The 24,626-nt window shown below is 39.9% G+C and overlaps 1 protein-coding gene across 6 annotated transcripts in view; it reads right to left on the bottom strand.

The window, feature by feature from the left end:
- The window catches only part of DLG5 (discs large MAGUK scaffold protein 5), a 98,099-nt gene extending 73,992 nt beyond the window's left edge, over positions 1-24,107 (bottom strand). For 5 of the 6 annotated variants that reach the window (XM_039553683.1, XM_039553681.1, XM_039553682.1 and 2 more), the window contains exon 1: positions 23,758-24,107. In XM_039553683.1, the coding sequence (XP_039409617.1) occupies positions 23,758-24,058 (301 nt within the window). In that variant the 5' untranslated portion in view covers positions 24,059-24,107. Of the gene's footprint in view, positions 1-5,474; positions 5,547-23,757 lie in introns of those variants that run through there. The other variant, XM_019293644.3, reaches the window with a different exon arrangement.
- Between the last annotated feature and the right edge of the window lie 519 nt (positions 24,108-24,626).

The following is a 24,626-nucleotide window of genomic DNA, read 5'->3' on the forward strand; positions in this document are numbered from 1 at the left end:
AGAAGCCATCAGGAAAGTTTTGAAAAATTAAACCAAGCATCTGAGCTACCATGACCCTTTGAAGAGATGAGATACACCCCTTTACTAAAAACCTGTATTAGGGAAATATGTTGTTTTAAACAAGTCAGAACAAGCCCTACCTGGTTATAGAATTTACCTCCCTCATGCTGTTTTTAGGCTGAACCCCTGTAATTATTCCTAGAAGTGCAAATACTAACCACTATTACTCACTTGGTATTTGGGCACAGTAGATCAGCATTATCATCTGGTTTTCAAGGCAGGATGATTCTAGTCACAAAGTGTTCTTAAAATGTCACCTCCCTGGTTCCTCAGCTCAAGCAAAAAGGACAAGCATTTGCACAGGTTAAATGATCACTCACTGATTCATGCCTGCACGGCAAGTAGTGCACTCTGGCCAGAATTCATCACAAACAAAGTGTTGGTAGATTGGCAACTGGGATGCTTTGTCACACACAGAAACACAACTGCACATTTATCACCTACATGAATTAAGAGCGGATGCAAATAAAAGCAATATCCAGCATAACCAGCACATAAGTAGCAGTGATAATGGACAGCTAAAGGGAACATAAGACTCAAAATGATTCAAAGAAATTGCAAAGATAAACATTCAAACTGGAAGACTATACACAAAACAACCAGGCCATTATGTTTTACTGCCACATCTAGTGAGGCACTGGAATTTGCTTTGCGTTTTCAAAAGTGGATCTTCCAAAACATTCCCTTTCTCTTGAATGGGGAAAAAATCAACTACTAGAACTAGTAGAAACAGGATAAGGAAATCCACACTGGCACCAGCAAAGTTATTCTTGGTTCATTGAGACAATGGAAAGCAACAACCACACTCCATGTTCCCCCTACTAGTAGAAATCAGAGCCCTAAGGAACCTGCTGACCCCTGTACTATTCTCATCCGTCTGAAGATGTATCCTGTCTCCTCCTTACATCCCACTGCAGAAACAGATCTGCTACTAGCTCTTCATCATTATCTTTCACAGCTTTCTGAGACACTGAAACCAACCTCCATAATTTTCCTACTTTTAAATTTTTGTTTGTCTTAGCAAGAAAAAGGCAAGAATTTTCATTACTCTGTGTGTGTGTGGGAGCTCTTATGATTAGTATTTTTGGAGAAGAGAAAGAAAAGCTGTATTCTGAAAGCAAACAGACCAACTTTTATAGGACCAAAAACACCCTGCCATGGCCTTGGCTCCAAATACACATACAATAATCTTTAAAAATACCCATCATCTCATCAGTATTCCTGTTTCCTTCCCAGAAATCTAGTACCCTATTTTCAAAACTAGAAATCATGCCTATATCTTTTACTTTTCAAGAAATGAGGTAAGGAAAACACTTGCACACTTTTGGTTTTGGTTCGTTTTTTTTTTTTTTTAATAGAATACTGTTATCTGAAGGATGCATGTTCATTGAGTGGAAAAATTTAAGTCTTAACTGGCAACAAGAGGCAGCACAAAGGTTGATTGCATATTTAATTCAATTTACCAAGGTGGTATTTCTGTGTTATGAGTTAAACAAACAGATGTCACTTGGAACAAATGACAATGGTTTTCTGTTGCAAGTCTTGGCACAGAACAGTAAGGTGGCTTGATTAATTTCTTTAAAAATAAATTTTAAAAATAATTGTCACTGTTGATACACAGAAGCAAGATTATGTTTACCTTCTCAAAACTATGAAGTGTTAAAAAAAATTCCAACCTCTATACTTGAGGTCAAGATCAACATTATCTTACGCCAGGTGCTGTAGCCTACATTTATAAGAGCATGAATATGGATCTAGTGATGACTGAAAGCATTATTATTGGTTTTAAAATTTCAGATTAAAATTTGTTAAAACACACATGTCCATAGACTATACATACATTGTTCCTCCCACAAACAACGACAATAAAGAAGAAAGGTAACAGATGGGTTTTGACAGCCAGAAGTTTTAGCCAGCAATATTCAACATGAAAAGAATAGAAATCAACCTTAACAACTGTTAAATTACTGGGTCTTTTTCGCTAAATTAATGGGAAGCAGAAAGCTTTCTGAGAAACAGAATCACTCATAGTAGCTCAGTCTGTTTTCCAGTGGCTATCCATAAAAAACTGCATTTTAGAGAGTGACACAGGCATATACAAAGAGGATAAAAAAGAATGGGGAATAGGCTATTTGCAATACTACATGCTAATTAACAGCAGGAATAGGTCTGGAGAAAACGCTGTGGTGTGAAAGGAAATGTTCACCTGTTGAGGAGTAACAGCAACATTAACACATTCCTTAGTGTTTTGCTCCCTATGCCGAACTTCCAGGGCACTTGAAGGAACCTCCTGCATCCCTGTGACTAGAAGGTCAGAGCACAGATCGCATGAAGTGAAAATAATGCAAAGAACAAGGGCAGAAGGGATAAGTAGGGAAGTTTTCTTGACTGCTTTCTGAACGGTGTCAGGGCACAAGAGCTCTCCTGCCACTGTGACCACTGATCTCACTGTGACAGCTCAGCCTGAAACACAGCTCCCAACTTCACACACCCATAACAAGAAGCAGGTATAGCATAAGAAAAATCCAGAAACCAAATCAGAGTCATGAAGGCATGATAAACCTTTAAATGGTTCAGACCTTTTCCATGTAGTTTGGTATTAAGCTAAATTATGTTAAAACCTAGACAGTAAAACACCAATTTGAAATCAAAAAATTGTTAGCACATTGACTTTTTTCTACTACAAAACTTTCAGCAAACTCAAAGCAAAAAAATATCCTGGATAGAGTTTCAATGTAGCATGGATATGCTCTCCATGGGTCTAGTCAAGCAACATTAAAGCTCTAACAGCGTGTTTTAAGAGGAGTAAGATTCATGACCCAGAAGCCCTAAAGAACAAACCACAACTTTTGTTTTAAAAAGTCCTGTTGCCTCTGTGTTTACAAGAATGGCAGAAAAATCTGTCAGCATGGCTTCTACACACAAAGAAAACTGGAATGACAAAACCCACTCTTCTTACCAAGACAGAAGCTCCAGTACGGCAGTATTGTGGTTGTTAGAAAGGCAGGCCTATAAAATTCTTCTTATTGTCTGAATAGAAGTACTACAGAGGAATGTTGTAAAAATTTTCTAAGGAGATTTAAGAGTGCTTTTAAATTGCTGGACAAAGGGATGAAATTGAGAACCTGAAGAAAGCTGATCTACAACTGGAGCCAATTTCATTTGTCTCGATATTCCTGTGTCTACTCAGACAACAAATGCTGTAATGTGAAACATAGCAAAAGTAGTATTTACTTCCCACATAAGTTATATGTCTCACATAAATTTCTATGTCAGTGAAGCAAACAGTAAAGGCATATTATCCCTGTCCCTGTGTTTTCCTGCAGACTGAAAAAGCTGCTGACTGTTCAAATCTTAGTCTTCACACCAAGGTGACAGAGATCCCCATTCTGTTTATTTTTCATCAAAACAGACAGAAGAGCTCTTTATAACTTGCAGGAGGCATAGCCTCCTCAAAAGGTGAGCCTCAGCACAGCACCAGCAGAAGACAACTGCTGTGCACCATCTAATGTTTATTTTCATCCTTGGTGACTTTTTTTTTGGTGTGGAATAAGAAGCTAATATGCCGGATGCTATTCATGTTTCCAAAACTTTGAACCCGGTTAATTTATTGCAATTTGCTCATTTTGAAATCTGTTCTCACTACTGAAATACTACACTGATTATTGCACCAGTTAAAGAACTGAAAACTGGTATTATTTCAGCTTCATACATCCAGTAAAAGCATGATCTCCTTCATCTGAATGTCTCACAGTGGTGTACATTACAGATGTGTCTAGGAACCTGTGTGTGTGTATATATAGGTACAAAAAACTCTGGAAAATGTTTTCAACATCAACTACACATCTCACTTTCCTCATTAAAAGTATTTTTTTAAAGTAAGTTTGATTATGAATAACAGCTTCATAAAAAAAAAACAGCTCTGCACTGCAGCCCCACTTCTGCCTTCAATATACCAGGTCTTCTAGAAAAGCCTGGCAAGCTTCAGAATTGAGGCTTTCAGCCATGCCCCATTTGACACACACTGTGCAGAACCAACATTGTGCCAATAAATTAACTTCCATAGCAAAAGCTATGCCACTCACTTCATCCAAAAGATAGGCTGTAGCATGTTCAAAACACAGCAACTTCCACCTGATTCTGCAGGTGCAAACTCAAGACTTCCTTACGTGCACTGCCAAAACTCTCCCATGAGATTTCCAGGAAAAGTTCCACGAGATTTCAAAACAAAGAATAAAATAATCGAGGGTATGGGAATGATGATACAGAAATAAAAACACCATGTCTGAGGACAGTGACTCGCCAGACCTCTGTTTACATACAAGTCACTTGCAGAAGGCCCTGATGTCAGAGCCAGGTTTGCAATGCTTTCATTTTTCAGCCTCTGCTACTAACAAGACTATCTTCTATACATGATTATAAATGGAGGAAGGTATAAATTGACACATCACACTTGCACACGCAGGACTTCAACATCCCACTTAGAAGGACCTTTCCTTTCTATCACATTCTATATGACACATATGCAGACCAATGACATGCTTGAAATTTTTTTGACATGCCATTTTAGCTATTGGCAACCTGTTACCAGAAATCACTTAGCAGTTTGTCTCTAGAAAAGCTGACTGCCTAGGAACCAACATAAGACCTGAGAAGCTATCCAACTGGTACAGGTTCTATACACAACTAAAAAGGTAATGTGGTTCAAAGAGAAATTACTTCACAGCACGTATGTGGCTGTAGAACATATATCCTGGGCTGGGGATGAGATGAACACAGACACAAATACTTGTTTTGGAAGGAAAAAAAGAATTCTCTTCCCCCATGTTTTGCTTTTAATCAGTCTCCACACAAACACTGGAAGCCAGGTTGTTGGGACGTCAGTTAAGAGCTTCCCATGCTGCTGAACACTGAAAGAGGGAAGTAGGTTATGACACTACCACAATCAAACCACAAGAAAACTATGATTTTGGCCTCAGAATGTTTCACTTCTTCATGCTGCACAACTCTTAGCATGAACCTTATAAAATAATGGCTGGATTGAACATTTGACTTTGATTTGCTAGTCAAAATGTTTTTCCTTCTTTAAAGGAGTTTTGGCAATTTATTTCAATTTGTTTCTGCTTGTAAACAGCAATTTGCTGTATTTTACAGCCAACTTACTGCAAAGAATGGCTGAAATAAATCTATCCACTGTTCATCTAACCACAGATCAATGCTATCAAAAATTGAATCCCTCAGAAAAGGTGAGAAGTAACATAAAGGAATTACAAAAGGAAAAAAGAAGCACTACTCAAAATTTTTCACAACCTTTAACCATTTCCTTTCCAAAACCAAGCAGAAAGCCAAAGGAATACCAACAAAGAGCCCATAAAGATACTCAACACCAATGTAACCATTCAACTTTCCAATACCTTTCAGTGAAGCTTTACAGTAATGCATTTCTGCTTCTGCTCTCTTCCAACTCATCTTCCTTCTCAACTCCAAAGATTACAGGTTGATTGTACAGACAGTATCTCATATATGCTGTTCCCAAATCCTCCCAACCCAGCTAAGCTTTGTCATTATCATGATGTTATTGTCTTCCTCATCAAGTCCGTGTTCCACAAACAGGTGTCTGATTAAAGACAGACACGTTTGCTTCATAACCATAGTCATTATCACCTGGTTTCAGATGCTGCCTGCATAACACTTCATTTTCCTTATTTCTACGTTATACCTGTAATTCTATTTGTTGCCCTCTTCAGTATTGCTTTTGGGATGAATGAGATCAGCAAGCAAGTACTCATAAAACGAAGTAACCTTTAAGCTTAAGTTAATGCAAGCTTGAAAACAAAAAGAATAAGAAACTATCAGAGAAAGCACACAGGAAATGTTATTACAAGCAACCATATTATTACTTTTGCCCATATTACTGTGCATGTACCAACATATATTCTATGACTATGATCAGACAATTGAGCTCAGTCCCTGTGATTTAAAAATATAAGCTAATATAATGCTGTGGTGTGGGGGGCTAAAGAAATTATAGTTCTGTATGCTCAACAACCAAGTATTACTGGAACGCTACTAGTCAAGCTGCAGAAGGAACTTACACTAATAAGTGGCAAGAAGTTATAAAATCAGCACTAACAATCCTAAGAGCAGTGTCTGAATAAATGAAACACAAATTCATGTCTTGCATGCCAATCAGTTTAGATACAGGTTCAAAATATTTCATGTGCTTCCTGGCATGGCAATATTCTTCTAAAGCAATATCTCTGTAACCACACAGATTTTCGGTTTTCCAAATAGTTGGAATCATAAGGCAGTGTGCATATATCAACATTTTTCTGTTTAAAATTTTATTCTCAATAACAGAACATTTATCAACAGAGGTCTGGAGAACACATTCCAGTGTTAGTTTTAACTATGAGTAGAAGCTTTTGTCCAAGGGTGACTGAAGAGAAGCAGTAAATAAACCCCCAAAACAACACAAAAAACCCCCCAAAAACAAACAAACAAAATCCCCACAAAACCCCCGAAGAAAGAAACAAACTACAAAAACCCCACCCCAACTAACTAACCAAGCAAACCCGAACTAGTTTCTAGTAAGCTTTACAAGAAACATCACTGGTACAAACTAAAACATAAGCAGATTTCCTGCAATAACACAGGCTGAAAAGCCTAAGTCTGCTAACTCACCCAAAAACTATTGCCATATTTCAGGCACTACAAACTGTGCACAGAGCACGGAGCAGACACCTTCCCAGCCAAAACCAAACAGAACCCCCTGCAAATATGGCCTGGACTCAGTGCTAGCAGTGGAGAGGTAACCCGGAGCGCCGGCTCTAGCGCCGCGCGGGGCAGCCGGCGGCTCTGGCGGTCCTTAAGCAGCGCGACAGCCCGGGCACAACAAAGGGCTGTTGTTCCGCGGCAGCAGCAGGCGGCAGCTGAACCAGCTGGCCCAGTACCCTACCGTGTCTGTGGGACATCAAAGGCTGGCTGTGACCTAAGCAGACAATTAGGATGCGTGGGTGTAGAGTTACAGAGTTCCAAGAGGTCACTCACGGATGAATTTTAGCACTGCAGTACAACCCCTTTATAAAGCAGTATTACTGGCTTTGCGCAACCAGCCTTCGGGCTGATCCCAGATCTAGGGAAGTGACTGCAACGCTACTTTACTTTTTTTCTGTATAAAGTTTACTGCAAAATTAAAGCGCAATTCCTGAGATGAGCTAAGTAGCTTAAACATATATACAACAAATTTAGTTTGCAAAGGATAGATACTGTGTTATCTTCTCTTACAGAACCATGTAACCAAGTTAACCAAGACACTGATGAGGAAAGGAGGGAACAGCTGTAGAGTAATTAGCAAGGACAACAATCACACCCTATTGCCAGACACTCAAGCTGCAGCAATAAGGTACAACACTCCAGCACTAAGTAAGGCTTGTAAGTTCTATACATATGGTGTAAACATAAATTCAAGAGATACCTCCTTACAAAGAAGCCCCGTTGTTCTTTGCCCTCCGTTGAAGACACCACCAGCATCAACACCATCTATCCCACCACACAGCACTGCCCTTCTCACCACCTCAATCCCAAGGTGCTGTCACAGGACTATTTCCTCTCTTACTTCTGCTGCTCCCCAAGACACAACTCTCCTCATTTAACCACCAGTTCCAAATGTGCATGCCAAACTAATAAAGACAGATCTGAAGCAGAAAAAACTGGGCCAAGATCACAACACCTCTATACCATACCAGTCATTTAATCACATAAAGACAAGAAGTTCTTAGATTATGCAGTAATTAAAATATCAGAACAGATTTCTTTCTTCTTCACTCTTAGTATGGCTCCAGCAGTAAGGCTAAAGAACACTTGCTAATCAAATTAGCTCGAGTCAGGTACTCTGAACAGTTACACATCCTTGTGGCAGACCTTCATGCAATCCTGTACTTGGGGATTCACAGTGACTACAACTGGTACGCAAATCTGTATATTTTTGAATTTTCAAAATACATTATGTCTGGAGTAAAAAATAACTTAATTTTCCTGATTTTTAAAGGATCTTAAAAACTATTATCCCATGATTCAGGTGCTTAACAGAAGTTTCAAATAAAAACACTGAAATCCTGAGGTTTGAAAAATATCTTCATGCCTTTGCTTCAGTCCAGCACCTTATTTCACATTTAAGATGATTCCCCTGTAGGATATTCAACAGCAGCAAGGAAGCGCCAAGAGAGGGCATTTAACTTCCAAATGCTGCCGAACTGGAATGCAACTGACACTATGAGAAAGCAAATTTTGTTTGCCAATTATCATATCAGGAACTCAGGCACTGGTTTAACAACATTAGGGTCACACTTAATCATCCCAACTCATGGAAGCAGCAATATCTGAATACAACCCAAGAGACAAAGTGTTCTCTTGCTAAAGACGAGCATATGCTTATGCACCTTGTTAAATTGAACTGAATCTTTCAAGTGATGCTGTTTGAGGAAGCTCTTTAGAATTTCCTTTTTTTTTTCTTCCCCCTCTTTTTTTCTAAGACCTAAGAGGTTATCTTAATGAAACTCACTTCATCTGAAGAAAAATCTCTTGGGATCAAACTACTGTTTTTACAGGTTTAAAAAAACAAAGCAAGCAAACAAACAAATCCAACACCAAAGTTACACTGTAGCACTTGACATGAAATTAATCAAAATGAAACATTTTCCTGCTTCTTCTCTTCTTACACAACTCATTGGAACAGACAAAATTTCTCTACCAGTTTTCACCAAAATGCATCCTGAGAGTTCCCAGAACATCATAATTCTTAACTCTTGAACATTTAATTAAATACTCCCAAACCACAACTTTTAGGAACAGATCTATTTCAGTCAGGACATCACCAGAACATAGGAGTTAAATGTAACAACCTTACCATGGATAGTTCAAACTCCATATGGTAGTTCAAGAACTGAACTATATATTTCTGAAAAACATTCTATTTTACAGAATAAAATTTGATTAATTACACTAATTAGAATATTACAGACCCAACTCAAAGGGATTTAGTACATTCATGTCAGAGCTATGTTCAAAAGCAGAAAATCTCAAAACATAGAACAGCACTATTTTTCATAGCATTCAATAACCTTTGAAATGTTACTGTGATCACAAAAGTAATTTCTACTGCTTTTTCCTTCTAATTAAAAAGCCAAAGAGCAATAAGCAAGATGACAGAAGCCAAGAGTAACATGAAGAGAGAAACAAACCAGATGGGAATATATTTATATATACTTAAGTTATTCACAAATTATGAAAAAAGAAATATCAAAATCTTTTCATTTGCCCTATAATCAGTGGTCTTTTCTAAAAGAGTTTTCAGATATTTTTATGTAAAGAGGATTGTGAATTCTAATTAAGATATAGCTGTAAGCCAGGATCCTCCATCATACAATTAACCTTAAATCCAGCCTCTAGCCGAGCGGGGTGCAGATGGAGATAGACAGATGTAATTACAAAGTCCATCAGCAGTAAGCCACTGGGAGAGGTTGCAGGCTTTCCTGTATTTCTACTTTGTACAGGGCGGTAGGCTATTTTTGTCAAAATATACCAGGAAGACACAGCTACTGTGATATAGTCACAGTACTTTTATATTAGCTTGAGCTTGCATCGTATACTATAAAGCACTAATTTTGAAAAAAATTACAACTGCATTCTTATTTCTGCAGGCTGCACTGTCTCACAGAGTGCTGGAGTAGGTATGGCATTCCCAGCTTCATTTCTGTCCTTCAGGATCAACTCCTCCCTTCTCTGCTTCAGACCTCACCTCTCCAACTGTAAAGCTTTATTCTACCACCGTTCTGAACATGTAAAGTGAGATTAACTGTTGAAAAAACATCATTTTGAACCTAAATTCTCAAAAAAAGAAAAAAAAAAAAAGTTGTGCCGTGGCACATCATTTCTGGTTTTGTAATACATGTTCTGCTCTGCCATGGTGTTTGCATGCACATCTTAGTTTCCTCCAAATGATGGAAATCCTCTCAAGTCTTCAACTCATCAATGTCACTAAAAATCATGCATTCATGGAAATTCACAACTTTTGTCAATTTTGAGATGAGACAATAATATTGTGATCTTATTGTGATCCACCTAAGAATCAACCTTTCACGTGAATTTGGTAATCCTACATCTAAACATGCTATAGCAACTAGAACTCAACTATACTTCTATAATTTCTTACAGTAAGAATATTGAAGAGAAATATCCAATAGCAAGGCATAACACATGCAGTTTGGCATTTTCTACTAACCAGAAACCTATGAACAGTTTCTGCTTAGTGTCTGAAAACAGTACTAAGATTGCACATTTCAAATGTTTTTATGTTCCTATTTAAGATCTGCAAGTAGCACTTAAGCATAGCAAAAAAAGAATATTTTATCTTCATATAATGCAGTCAATTCACATCCCACCATCACACATGAGCCATTTGCTTATCTGAAAGCAGCAGCAAAGATTAAATTTGCATTAACCATTTTACCACAGTTATCCCACCCAAGCTGGGGAAATCAGCTATACTTCCCATGCACTGCAAAGGGCATTCTTCACGAGTTTTACACAGGAGTTGAAAAAGGAATCACAAAATAGATGGATGTAATGGTAAAACGTTCAGACCCAGACTCTTAACTCTAGGGTCATGAACTGACAAATTTAAGAACACAAGGGTATTCATGCACATTTTTAATTATGGATCACTGCATATCTGACCACGCCGAAGACCTGGACAACAAACATCCTGGCCTTGATGTTCAAAATGATATGCCAAAACCACATGTACTTTACTGAAGTGGGAGCTGTAACAGCACTGCTAAGTAAAAAGCTTTTTTAAACATTTATTATGTGTGGCAGGGAATTCTTTGTGCAAACTCTAACTTTTAGCGAGGACAATCTCAGCCATCTTAAGTGACTTTGTATAAAAGCAACCAGGAAAAGCTCACAGTCACCCTGGCAGAGGAAGTTCAACAAGTTTGCTCTTACTTCTCTCAGCCACCCTCTCCACATCTCAGCCCTAAATCTCTAGAAAGCTCCTCATCACTCCACCCATGCCACAAAGATGAGAGACCCCGAGCCCAGGCTGGCTGATGTGGTCTCCTCTGACCCCGCGCTCACAGAACACCTGATTTGCAAGGCAAGTTGAAAACACTTAAATCCCACCCCATCCGGAGCCCATGAAAAGTCACTTAGGTCTGCCAACAAACTCAGGGCTTAAGCAAGCACATATAATTGCCCATTATATATTTTTTCCCCCTTAGAGAACTCCACCTGATTTTCATCACGAAAGCAGTCCCTGCAATCAGTTGCCTCATACTTCAGTAACAATGCATTATTCACATCCTGCTCTGAATACACATCCTTTCTCTCTTCTCCATGGTAGAAGTCCCCAAGTCCTTTAGAGGTGATCATTCCACTAACAACATTCTACACTTACCTCCATGATGTTTAATCCTTACTTTTGCACTAGGAAACTAGCACAGAGCAATTACCATCAGTAATGCTGGATGTTCAGCTTAGACATCCACAAAATGGCTGAAATAAAATCATCAGAAGGCAGCTGGCAAAGAAAGCTTCTCTCTGAAGTGACATTTCTAAAGAGCATTATTTGAAGCTAAAATTGGTTTTTATACAAAGATGAAATGAGCATTTTTAGCTTAAGCATTAGCAGGTTCACTCTTAAGGAAGCTCTTAATGACCTAGAGCTGTTTGGAAGACTCAGAATGGCACCTTTTCCCCATGATGCCACTTCCAGACAAAACTGCAGATAAACACTATACCTTGTAGTGTGTACAGAATGAAATTTTCTAAGACTTCCACATTACTTTATTTAAATCCTAATCTTGTTCTGAAAAAAAATTACAGGAAGAATTATATATATTTCATTGTTTTCATTATGATAATTAGTCTATGCTGAATGAAAACTAGTCTTCGGGTAATTCCTGTTTAGGAAGAAGTCTGTAAATTTCTCGAGGCTGATATAAAATTAAGACAAAAAAGCGCCACAAAGCATTTTCTTTGAAGTATTTTAAAAAGAAGGAAAAAATTCAGCAAGATCTGTTACAGGAATAAACATTTTGGTAAAGCCAAATTTTACATTCAGAATGCTGCAGATATACATATTTAAGATGTGCTTATTAAAACACCCACACAATATCAAAAAACTGTTGGAGCAGAAAGACTAACTTCCATAATTCACTTCTGTCCAGCCTAACAAGAGAACTCAAGAAAAATTTCATTTCTTCAAGGACTTTCAAAAAACCTTTCAGGAAATGCCTAGCCACTGGTGTACCCTGCAATCCAATCATGAGATACAGACGATTCATTTCCCCTTCCCAATATGTCACAGCATTTACTACCTTTATTTATAAATGTTCAGAACAACTTCGTTAACCAAAATAAGCTTACAACATGAACATCAGAATTTTATGTTTTCTGTAATTTCTTCAAATCAAAACTTATGTAATTTACAGAAAATTATAACTTTCGAATCTCACTGAAAAAGCTGTGCTTAGCGTAAGGATCTCTCTTAAGGTAATACAGTTATTTGTCCTGTTAAGCTCTTTCTTATATGTTTATCTTCCACAAAGCATAGAGATAACATAGATATAACAGGTCCCCTACCACAACCATCATGAATAGACACAGAGTACTCAGTGAGAAAGCCGAGAAGCCTGTCTTCACAATACACATGTGAACTGAAAAGCACGAGGACAGCAGAAAATGGAGAACAGAGATTAGCCACCCAAATGAGACTCCACTCCATAAGCTAACAGTGTTCTGTTGAAATTAAGAAAATGAAGTACACTTTTAGTTATTTTCTGAAACAGATCACATAACATGCAGATACTATCTATATGAGACACTACTGAGAATTAAATCAAAGGCCAAGGCTTCATGATCTAATCCGTAAGATCAGAAATCCTACAGCCTCAGTGATCCAAATTCACCTCCTCTAACTGTTGTAAGACCAGGGAATTATTCTAAACATTTATTATCTCTCAAAAGCCACAATGTCAAATAAAATGGTTTTAGCTATTACTGTGCATTTGCATCTCACACGGTAACAAAAATCTGTGCAACTTTGACAAAGCTTTAATTTTGGGGTGCACTGTAGGAACAAGCCAAAATATTTTGATAAGAGAAAGCTGGTCTTTAAAAGTCTTATCTACTTTCAATATATATATTTTTTTAATTATTTCTCATTACAAAAGAAGCAAGTATTAAAAATTTCCATGCACAAATGTACACATACAATGCATTTGACGAGATGAATTCACAGAACTTTTTTATGTGGATTTCCTCCATAAGCTACTACAACCTTAGATAGGATCTGGCTCATGTGCCCATGAGAAAGCCAAACAGATACAGGGCAAAACCAATAAACTCCACACTGTATTGTTGCAATGCAGACTACTTGAAGAAGAATAAAAACTTTCCAGAGATGCTGAGAAACATGCAGTGTAGCACCCTGAAACTCCTTACAAGAGAGCACAGTGTAGCAAAGTGCTCATCACTGTAACCAGGCAATAGCTACACTGCAATCCTTCCAGTTGCACCAGTCTGCCTTCGCCTTCTGCTTATCACTGGTATGGAGAAAATCATGGGCCCCAAAAGACAAGCTCAGTATCAATACCATACTAACAACCTGGCATTTTGCAGCACGTTAAGAAACTTGCTAGAGTTGGCTCTAAATTTAAATTGAGATTTGACATTCTAGACAATATAATGAGATACTCCCTGACAAATGAAATTTTATGCAAGTCATGTATGCACAGCATATCACTGAAGATCAACTCAGCCAGAGATAGAAAAACAGCTCAGCATTTACACATTGTGTTTTCTTCCAGTCCAGCACACACTACACACAGGTTTCAGGCAGTGTTGTACAGAACAGGACTGCCACCAGCCTTGACAGACAAGTTTTTCTTGTATGTTTTTACTGATTTTCATACTAATACCAATACTCCTGACGTCCTACCACGTCCTAAAATCCCGAGACAGAAAGTATCTCTGACCTTCATATCTGAAACTACTTCTCAGTGTTATCAAGGAACTTTCTGTTCAGCCAAAACACTGCTCTGACACTTGCAGCAATGCAGCCCTCAAAATACTCCCGATTACCTCAAAGGTGCCAGGAAAATAGGAAAGGTTCATGAACCAGGATAACAAATTAATATATCTGAAATATAGCATACCTTAAAGTGCTGGCCTACCAGCAATTTAGAAAAGTATCTCACTACATATCTCTCAAAGTTAATATCTGCAGTCTATATCTAAATCAGCTGTGGGGTTACTCAATAGGGAGGGAGGCAGGGTTAACCCATTAAGGCAAACTAATCAGACCCTTAACCAAAAGTAGTCAATGCATCTTATCGAAAGTGTCCTTTCCTACTATGCCCTAAAGGTAACTAGAAGCCTCAAAACCTTAAACTTCTCCAGCGAAAAAAGGAAAGACTGCTTGTGCACTGTCAGAGCAGCAAAGGAAAGCTGTGGTAGCATATCTAAATAGAGAGGTGAAAATAGGCAGCATGAGCATCCTAAGGTTCATTGCCACAGAAAGCAGAAAAGGGACTGAACAAGTAGGTTAGATTTTTAATACACCCTCCTATTAAATGAGGGGAAAAAATACCACTACCTCAAGGTGAAAATAATATAATTGAAAGTGAATGCCCTCTTGAGAATACCTCTTTTTTGATCTTGAGAGGGTTTAGTACCACTTTTTGTGATTTTATTATTCTAAAATTCAGGTACGCCTACAGAGTTTGTTCAGAGTCTAACCCTGCACCAGAAGTACATATGATAGAGCAACTGATGGCAATAACAAATCAGTTGATCAATTACGGAGGAAAGCCTGTTAATACTTTTTGTTTGTTGGGGTTTTTTGTTTGTTTTGTTTTTCTTGAAGACCTTAGCATTTTATATTATTTTTAACCACACCTACTTAAGTCAAACTGAAAGAGCAAAAACATGCCCTACATTCAATTAAACCTTAAGCAAGCTCTCAAATAACATCTCTCTCTCTCATAAAAGTGTTCAGAAAGGAAAAACCAGACTGCAAATTCATGACTACTTTAAATATTGAGAAGTGAAAATAATAACTGAGTTTTTTTGTTGTGCTGATGCATTTAGCTTCAAATAAAACCTTTAGATAACCTGATTTCACCACCATTAAACACGCACTTGCTCACCACCTGAAAAACACATCATCATGACCTAAATGCGAATTAACCTTCTTAAAAATTACTGCAAGTGTTCATGAAATTATGCATGAAGCGTTTAAGAGAACTTTAAAATTGAATAACAAGACTTCCTGAAAGAAGTCATTAAAACAACATCTGTCAATCATCTGTCAACTTCTAGTTGAAGAACTCCCAACAACTCAATCAATCCCTCCTTCTGCAAGAGGATCGTAACTGTGGATGGCAAACTCAGATTATATAAGTGCTCCAAAAAGAGCAAGATCACACAGTTACCCGAGTCTCAAAATTCCCCCTACAATGATTTTTCCACAAAAGCATGCAACAGAAGAAAGCTATCCACAAGAAAACCAAATACAAACAAGAAACAGAAACAATAAAGAAGATAAATATAGTCTTATGCTTATTAAAAAACCCCATGAACGTCTATGTAACAATTTAGGCAGCAGTGCTTGGCAATTTTGATGAGGATATTTTCTACACCAACTTTATTTCCCCAACCCAAAAGTTCTGATTCTTCTACAGAAAACCATATTTATACTTGTCAGCTGGCCTGTCTCAGAAAAAGAGAATATACTTGAAAAGGGATTTTGGTGCACCAATATCTAAAGAAGATAGTTCACTTCTGCCAGGTGTGTTCACAATTCCGACTACATTTTACATGCATCCTCAAGGAAAATACCTTTCTTTCTACACCACTGCTATCTTTTCCCACACAAACTCCATTTTGAGCACTACTGAGCAGCAAACAAGCATCAGCCTCACTTTCTGAGGTACAAGAGGTACTTTGCTGATGACACTGTTCAACCCAGAGAGCTTAGTATGCAACCCCTGGATTCTGCCAACATTTGCACATGCCCAACCTGATACATATAAACGGGGATTACTCACATGCTGGAAGGTAAGTACATGAATAATAAACATGTTCGTGAATCAGCAATTACGTGCAGGTAGAATAAAAGCCAAAGCAAAAGGAGATGAGGCACAAGAGGCAACAAAGTTGTCACAAGGCATTAATAATACTAAGTGTGAATGCTCCCAACTGGATTTTTAGGAAAGCTAATTCAGAAGTAAGTTTACAGAACATTGGCTTTGAGGGTTTAGAGGTGGGGAAGAAGAGTTTTTTGGTTTATCATCCAATACATAATAAATTTTCAACTATATAAAAAGTCTGCAAAAACCAACCCCTCAACTCCCCAGCTGAAATACTTAATGGTTTTACATTCTCACTTTCTGTCTCCAGCTGCAGGTCAGTTGCATGTCTGGAAATCTTAATCACAGTGATACAGCCTACTTAAAATACAATGCCTCCATCAGAGAACTCAAAGAAAAAATTATTATTTTCTAAAATACAAAGAGCAGCTCTCCAGAACAAACATATTAACACTGTGAACAAGCAAACTGCTGAGCACCTCAACCCTTGAACTGTGAAATTAGAGGTTTTGGAAGCTGTGACGAAGAAGAAGGTGGTGTTATATATATAAAATAGGCTGCCCTTAAATTCTTCTGACACCAGTTTGGGTAAGAAGGGCCTTCCAGTTGTAGTACGTTATTCTGGACTGCTCCGCAAGAAAAATATCCTTCAATGTTCACCCCAAGTGGCCAAGTGCTTCTGTCAGCTTCAAGGGCCATCAATTCTCACTATCATCAGCTTCTGAAGCCTGGAAAGGGTGCCCTGTGAACATCAGACTCTCTTACACAACAGCTGACAACAGGAGTTCCCAGAGCTAACCTTATTTGTTAGCTGCAACAGGAGTGGATGCTGGTATTACCCCATCATCATCAACACAGCTGCTAGTGCACCACAACCTGTGACAAACATATGAATATACCTACTACACATCACACATTGTGCACTGGCTGTTTTGAATTGGTTTCTAAGTAATAGCACTATGGTTCTCCTTCAATATTTTAGTAATTCTGTCTTCCACTGACAAGAATGAATATACCAGGGTATCACTGAGAACTCCAAAAAATGGCCCTTTTGGAAGAGCCAGGCTCCAATATTCAAAACTGGTCTCTTGAAAGGACAGCATCCTTCTTGTATGCTTCTATAAAGCTTCTATTTTCTAATAAAGCATTTTTGGCCTCAAGCCAAAGTTCAGCCACTGCGACCCTACCCGCTCCTACACCAGAATGATTCAGTTCTAAATTGCCACCGTTCACAAAAAAGCAGCCAATGACTTGCATCTTGAAGGTCACAAATAATGTTTTACCATGGACCACTCAATATAATTCAGTAGCCTAGATGTCTCAACTTCATTACTACAGCTCTTTTCACAAGAAGTTATATGCACTAACATATTTTTCTGTCTCCATCAATACTATGAACAGTTTACATAAAGAAATGTTTTAACATTCCTATATGTACAGCATTTTAAGATTCTTCTTATGAAAAGAACCCACAACAGGTCCACACTAATACCCAAAACGTGCTGGTGACTTATCATGCTTTAACCCCAGCCAAAACAAGGACAGCACTGAACAGCTCTGAAAGGTGAAACCTCTGTCCTCAGGATTTTACAGCATAAGGAACTGTTACAAGCAATTTATCAAGACTTACTGACATCTTTCTAATGACTGGAGTTTTGAAAAAGAATGTCAATGCTAGAGAATAATAATTAAGGTAACAATTAACAGGAGCAAGGAAAACTAAAAAACAAAAATAAAGAAATAAAGGTTAAAAAACCCCAGAAAGTGGCAAAAGCAAGCAGAAAATGGGGGGAAAAAAACCCCAAATCCCAAAAAACTTAGTTCAAATTACTGGATTTGCTGAGAGAACTGGAAAGCCCAAAGTCACTATCCATGCGGTGGCTTGGTTTTCACTAGCTAGACAAGGGGCCCAAAAAAAATCAGACAAACCAGGACTGGTTACAGCTGCAAGAGAACAGTGAGACTGAGAATGGTAGTTAAAACAAGTTAAAGATCTGAAACCTCTGAGACAGGCAAGCTTTAAGCTTTAACAAGTAAGTAAGGAGCAAGTTACAGAAAGCTGTTTGCTTTCCTTAGTGATCATGTCTAATTTTGTAAGACACCAAGTCCTGCATGTGTCCAAAGCAACTTGATAGCTGGATGCACCAATACTACACAAATAGTTATTATTCCCTTTACTCTGATGAAAACAATGTCCCCGGGAGTTTACTGTGGCCAGCTTTCCTTCCACCCCCTCCCTGAGCACAGCAAAAATGTAATTGAGAACTACCACCCTTGGGATTTATGAACTACTAAAACATGCATTTCCTTCTTTGGAATTGAGAGCCTACTTCCATGAACTTACCACTATTAGACATTTCATTGGGAATACCCATCCGGACACTTGCCAGAATCTTGCTGCATTTTTTCTGCCTGGCAATTCCATGAGATACCAAGAATCTGAGATCATCAGAAGACACAGGTACTGCTAAACTACTGCTGGGTATTTTATTGACTTTAATTACTGCTCAGCACTGCTGAAGAGCTGCATTTATCCAAAGGTGACTTCTGAACACGGCCTGCTTTTTCATCAGCACGATTTAGGAAATCCTGCGACAAGGCTTGCGTAGCTACCCTGGGAACTAACAACAGGTCTAGAAAAACCCAGACATACTGCTCTACTTCTCCCACTCTTCAATTTCCAGTGACAGAAGGGAGTGTAAATTGTACTTAATTGCAAAATTGTCAGTTCAGTCCTTGAGTCAGTAAATCATGCTTTTACAATTTCTCCTTATTCTCCCCTCTCTCCTTTCCCAGGGAATGCACAGTTACAGCACTAATTATCATCTCCAAGTATTTGTACTGTCTTCTCCCTTTTCCTCACCCCAGAGCCTCCTGAGCTGCCCTTTCTTCTGCCTTGCTCCTACAGGAGAGCACATCCCACCTCCCCACGTCACAACCTTCCTCCAGACAATCTCTGAGCTCCTCACAAGCACAAATTTTCATTCCTGCTCCTTTCACCAGTCATCAGCCAACATTTTGTGGGGATCAGGCAAGAATTTCTGAGGGATGGGAAAGAAGAGACAAAATGTGGAGGTTCCAGCACCAGGTCCAAGCAGTCATGCTTCCCAGCTCTTCAAGGTCAACCCTGGAATTACTGCATTTCCTGTGGGTCTCCCGTAATGCTGCCAGAGAAGTGGGTCCCAGCTGTCCAACTCCTAAACTCATACTTACAGAGCTCGCCTTTTGTGTTTCATCTTAAATATGCTGAAAGATTTTGAAATATTTAAAAGTATACTTTGTGACTTCAAATCCCATATTGTCTGTTTTATATAGAAAGCAGAGAGAGGAAGTTGAGATAATCCCTCTAAAAAGAGGAGAAAGCCGGAACTCTTTTCCTACTCTTAAACATGCCCACATTTACTTTTTGACCGAAAATTAACACTTGATGTCTGACCAAACACAGTTAGAAAAATAGTCTTAATAAATAACAGAAGAAAAATTTTTCCAAGTCAATCTACAACCATCCTCTTTCCTTCCTGCCCCTTTAAAGATCTTTTTAAATATGCAATCAATTTTGAGTTCTAAAACCTAAATTCCCATCTTGAAACTGTTAAAGAAAGCACCTCTAAAGCCTAACACATGCTCAGTGACTGCAACTGGAGAGGTACAGAAGACCAATTGCTAATACAAAAGGAAACTGTGAATCTAAAATTTTATTAACTGTGCAAGCTGTAATGAAGCTCTTGTGTTCAGCAATCTACTCAGTTTCAAGACAAAGCGCACTTCTGTAGCCCCACAAGTTTATCTCGAAAACAAATTCCAAGCTCAACAACCAAACCTGCCTTTTTCCCACCTTTTCAGTATCACAAAAATGTAAATACAAAGCTCGTTATCTGAAGCAATCAGAAGACTACACAGTTTCCTCAGATTTCCATTCTCACCTTTTAATTACATTTAAAGAAAATACATCTTAATAGCATTTGTCACAATGAACTATCTTCCATTGCATTATTGTTATGGACACTTTTTATGACACAAAATTCACATTAAAGCAACAGTAAGAATGAAACATTTTCTGGTTATCAAGATATCTAACAGACAACTGAATGCTCAGAAATACTTTATTTTCACATTAGAAAGGATATGTAATTCCATCAGGATAAGGATTTCTCAGAAGCATGATGGAGGTATTTGACAAATCAAATATTCAATGGTAATCTATCAGTTCACTCCCAAGTAAATAAACAAAAATACTTAGCACACTGCTTATAGAATTCATCCATGTGCAAAATACTAGGAGATTTTAAACCAGCCAAGCAACCACTCTCACATGGACAGAGCCAATTTTCTCACAAAGGTTTACAAAGAAGTGCAATGCAATAATCAAAGGTTTTACTCAAGGAAGAACTAAAGTCTCCAAACACAATTAAATGAAACAGAAAATCCCACTTGGTTTAGCTTCTGCTTTACAGAAGGTAATTTCCTGTTTGATTTTGCACTCAGTTTTAACCAACACTGTTGGGCATACTACGCTTTGTTTCTAATTTGAGAAAACATTTTAACATTTGTTAAAAAACATACATTTTAGTGGACAAACTACACAGTTTTAGATTTAAAATCAGCAATTAGAAGCCCCTATAGAAGACAAACGTATTTAAATGGTGACTGAACAAGGGGAAACTCTATAAAGATAAAAAAGCTCTTTGTAGAGACAGAGTGAGAAAGTCTTTCAGCAGCCTCCAGGACCCCACTTATTTCTCTTGAGCAGTCTGACCAGCTGTTTACTTCCCTCTGTGTGGCACAGATAAATACTTATAAAAGTGTCAGCTCTACATTGTCCAGCCAGTCACAAGAACTGCTGGTATAAATAACAACCTGAGCTTCCATCAGAGTTCACACATCGCCTTTAAAGTACAAAAGGAGGCAATATTTAAACTGAGAAGGAAGAAAACACAAAGCAATGGTACATGTTGCACATTATAGTGTCACGCATTAAAATGGATGAAGAAGCAGTCTACTGTAGTGAGTGGTCTGTATGCTGATTTCTGAAACTTTGAACAAAACTATGCTGCTAAATTACCTTCTCACTTCCCTCACAACAGCAGCACACTGGAAAAAAATTAGCAAACATCACTACAAGACATTTTGATTATAAATAATTTTCATCTCCAATAAGCATTTAGGGGATGTGCATTTTATTAGCCTCCTCTTCTAAAGAATACTAAAAATGATACTTTACCACTGTAAACTATCATTTTTACAAATGCTAATGGGCAATATAAAAAACTTATTCAACTCTATAGGGTCAGTCAAAGGGGTATTTAAGATATATATTTTTTGCTTTTAAGAATAAAGGCATTTTACATAACATGGACTATTTCACTTTGGTATTTTAAATACAGAATCCAACACTTCTCACTGTCCCACTTACTACTACACCCAAAAACCAAAAAGTGACTTGACACATCCACCTACAATATCTCCAGTGAAAAGACTAAAACTCCCAAATGGCCCAAGAAGAGCAGAGGGGTGGTCAAACTTCCTACAGGGAGATATTAGAATAAAACTGATTAAAATAAAATAGCTGAATACATGTTCAAACAAGAACCTTTCTTCCACAGTTACCCTCAAACATTAACTCTTTGTATACCACATAGAGGACAAACTCACACAAAGACCAGGAATTACCAGAGGCTTTCAGTGGGCACACAAGCAGCCTCATGACTAATTACCATAACACCTCCTTAGGGGAGTAATGCTGGAATATATACAACAGTATTTGAAGGCTCAGGTACATTACCTTTCTATGGTTTATTCTTAAATAAGCTCGCTATCAGCAATCTCCTGTGAACTAATTTTTAAACATGTTTATCATAAGGAAAACAAACCCGTAACTCTCAAAGCTAGCTCTTTATTACCACTGATAAATGAAAGCAATAACACTTTAAAACACATCACATAAGAGAAACATCCTTCCCCACACAGACGTTAATTTAACTCAGATTAGCCTCCTGAACACAGTCAGTCAAAGAGGATATAGGTCACTTTGCCAATCAAACTACTTTTCCCTTGAGAACTCAGTGTTGTGAGACATTCTTCAATTCCAACCTGCATTTTAAAAACGAAGACTATTACTAAGTCCAACATCTACTTCATTTTTTTCTACCATTTGTGTTTTACACCTTTGATTTTAAGGCTGGGGAGTGCTAGTAGCCCAGTACCATTAATCCATCTTCACAACAAGGCAAGAATGGGCATTGCTCTAACCATACAAAGCCATCATGGGTCCCATTCTGGAAGGCAGTGAGTGCCCTCATCTCCCATTGATGTCAGACCACATAATGTTTCAAGTATTGAGGTCTATTGTTCAGTCCATTTTTCCCCCATCTTGTGAGGTCCTGCCATATATTCATTAGAAAAGGCCATACACTACACTACACTGAAATAAAACAAAACCTATGACCCCCAAGCATTTGTGTTTACTGAACTCCTACCATCCACAGCATAATTCAAATAAGGGCAGAGTACACAGCGCAACCACACATGCAAGGACTATTTTCCTGACAGAAGTAGCTCTTAAATGGCTTTATTTTCTTAAAGAAATGGTATCATTTATAAGAGTCAAGAAGCCCTCCCAATGCATTTCCTTATGTAAATAGGTAGTGACACTGTAAATCTCAAATCCAATAACAACACCAAAGAGAGACTCTGCATTTCTGAATCAGCCAACTTGCTCACACTAGATAAGAATACCTACACATCACTATAATACAGAATTACCATTTACTCCAATTTTTCATTTAGAAACAAAGCTGCACTTGCAAAGCCTTATATACTGTCACCTATCATTATTTTAAAGTTTTGGTTTGTGCACTTAAAAGTAGGCTGTGACTTGTTTTGGAAGGAGGAGACTAGGGAAAGACCTGTGGATCAAAGCCCAACTTACTTAAGGACGTGTTTTACACTCAAATTCTTCTCGTCTGGATTTGCAGTTAAACTAATGGTTTCCCTGTTCTAACCACCAAGAAGAGTTACAACAATATAACCTCAAACAAACAGATGGTTGTCCGGAGAAAAAGTTACAGTATTTACTCAAAGGCACATCTGCTGGAGTCCTGCCAGCCAGCCAACTCCGGCAGAGTGGCTGCAGGGGGGAGTTTCAGTTTTGCCCGGTCAAGAGGCGGCTGTGTAACACCACCGGCGTTGGTGCTCAAGGGAGAAAAGCCCCTTCGCGTTCGGTTTTCCCGAGCCCTCAGTCGACACCCGGCTACGGGGGACGGGAGCAGCCGCAAGAACCAGGCTGGGCTGGCCTCTCCAAAGGGAGGGCGCAGCATCCGCGGCACCTCTCGGGGACCAGTACCAGCGCTCCCGCCAGGAAAGAAAGCGAAAGGGTCGGAAACATAAAACAAGCATCGAGACCCCAAGCGCAAACACGGGACTTCTATTCTCCACCGGAAAAGGAGGACCCCCGCCCGCTCCCTTCCCACCTTCGGGCGGGGGGCCCCGAGGGGCCCGCGCTGCCCTCCTCCTGCTGCCGCCCCGCGCCCCGGGCCCCACTCACCGGCCGTCTCGGCCGCAGCCGGCGCCCCCGCCACGCCGTTCAGGTAGAGGATGGAGAGCAGGTGGGGCTGCGTCTTCTCCAGGGCCACCCGCAGGTCCTGGAAGTGGTCCCGTTCCTTGCCCAGCAGCAGAGCGATGAGCAGCTCGGCCTTCCCGCCGCCCGCCGCCTCCAGGTCGCGCAGGTCGCGGGGGCCGAGGGCGCCGGCGGCCTCCAGCAGCTCCACCACCTTGTCCACCTCGGTCATGGCCTGTGCCAGGCTCTGCCGGCACTGAGCGAGCAGCTCCTTGTGCTTCGGCTCCATGGCTGCTGCAGGGCCGCCGCCGGCCAAACTTCGCCCGCCCCCGGCCCCGCCGCTCCGCCACCGCCGCCCCCGGGGAGGCGCGGGCCGAGGCGGGGCGGGTGCCGCCGGCCACCCTCCTCCGGCACCCGGCGCCCCCGCAACGGCCCCCGGCGAAACTTCGTCCGGAGAGGAGGAGCGGAGCTGGGACAGGACCTGGGCCGAGGGCGGCTTTGCCTTCGCCTCTTCCTCCCCCTCCTCCAGCAGGCGGGGGGCGAGCCGCCGTCAGGGGCTGCTGCTCCTCTTCCTTCTCCGTCTGGCGCCCCGCTCGCCTCCTTTCCGCCCCCCCGGGCGGCGAAACAACTTCTCCTCCTCCCGCCTGCCCGCGGGAGGGGACCGCCGGGAGCAGGAGCTGCGGGGAGCGCCGCCGCTTCCCGGCACCCCGCACCCCCGCGGGGCAGTCAGGATAACTTCTCTCCGCCGCTCGCCGCAGCCACACGGCCGGGAGGGGGTGCGGGGAGACGGGCTCAGCTCCAGGCGCCTGCTTTCATCGGCGGGCGCACGCAGCCATATTGGCTACACAAAGCTGCCG

Source organism: Corvus cornix, chromosome 6 (assembly GCF_000738735.6).
Source record: "Corvus cornix cornix isolate S_Up_H32 chromosome 6, ASM73873v5, whole genome shotgun sequence".
Lineage (NCBI taxonomy): Eukaryota > Metazoa > Chordata > Aves > Passeriformes > Corvidae > Corvus > Corvus cornix.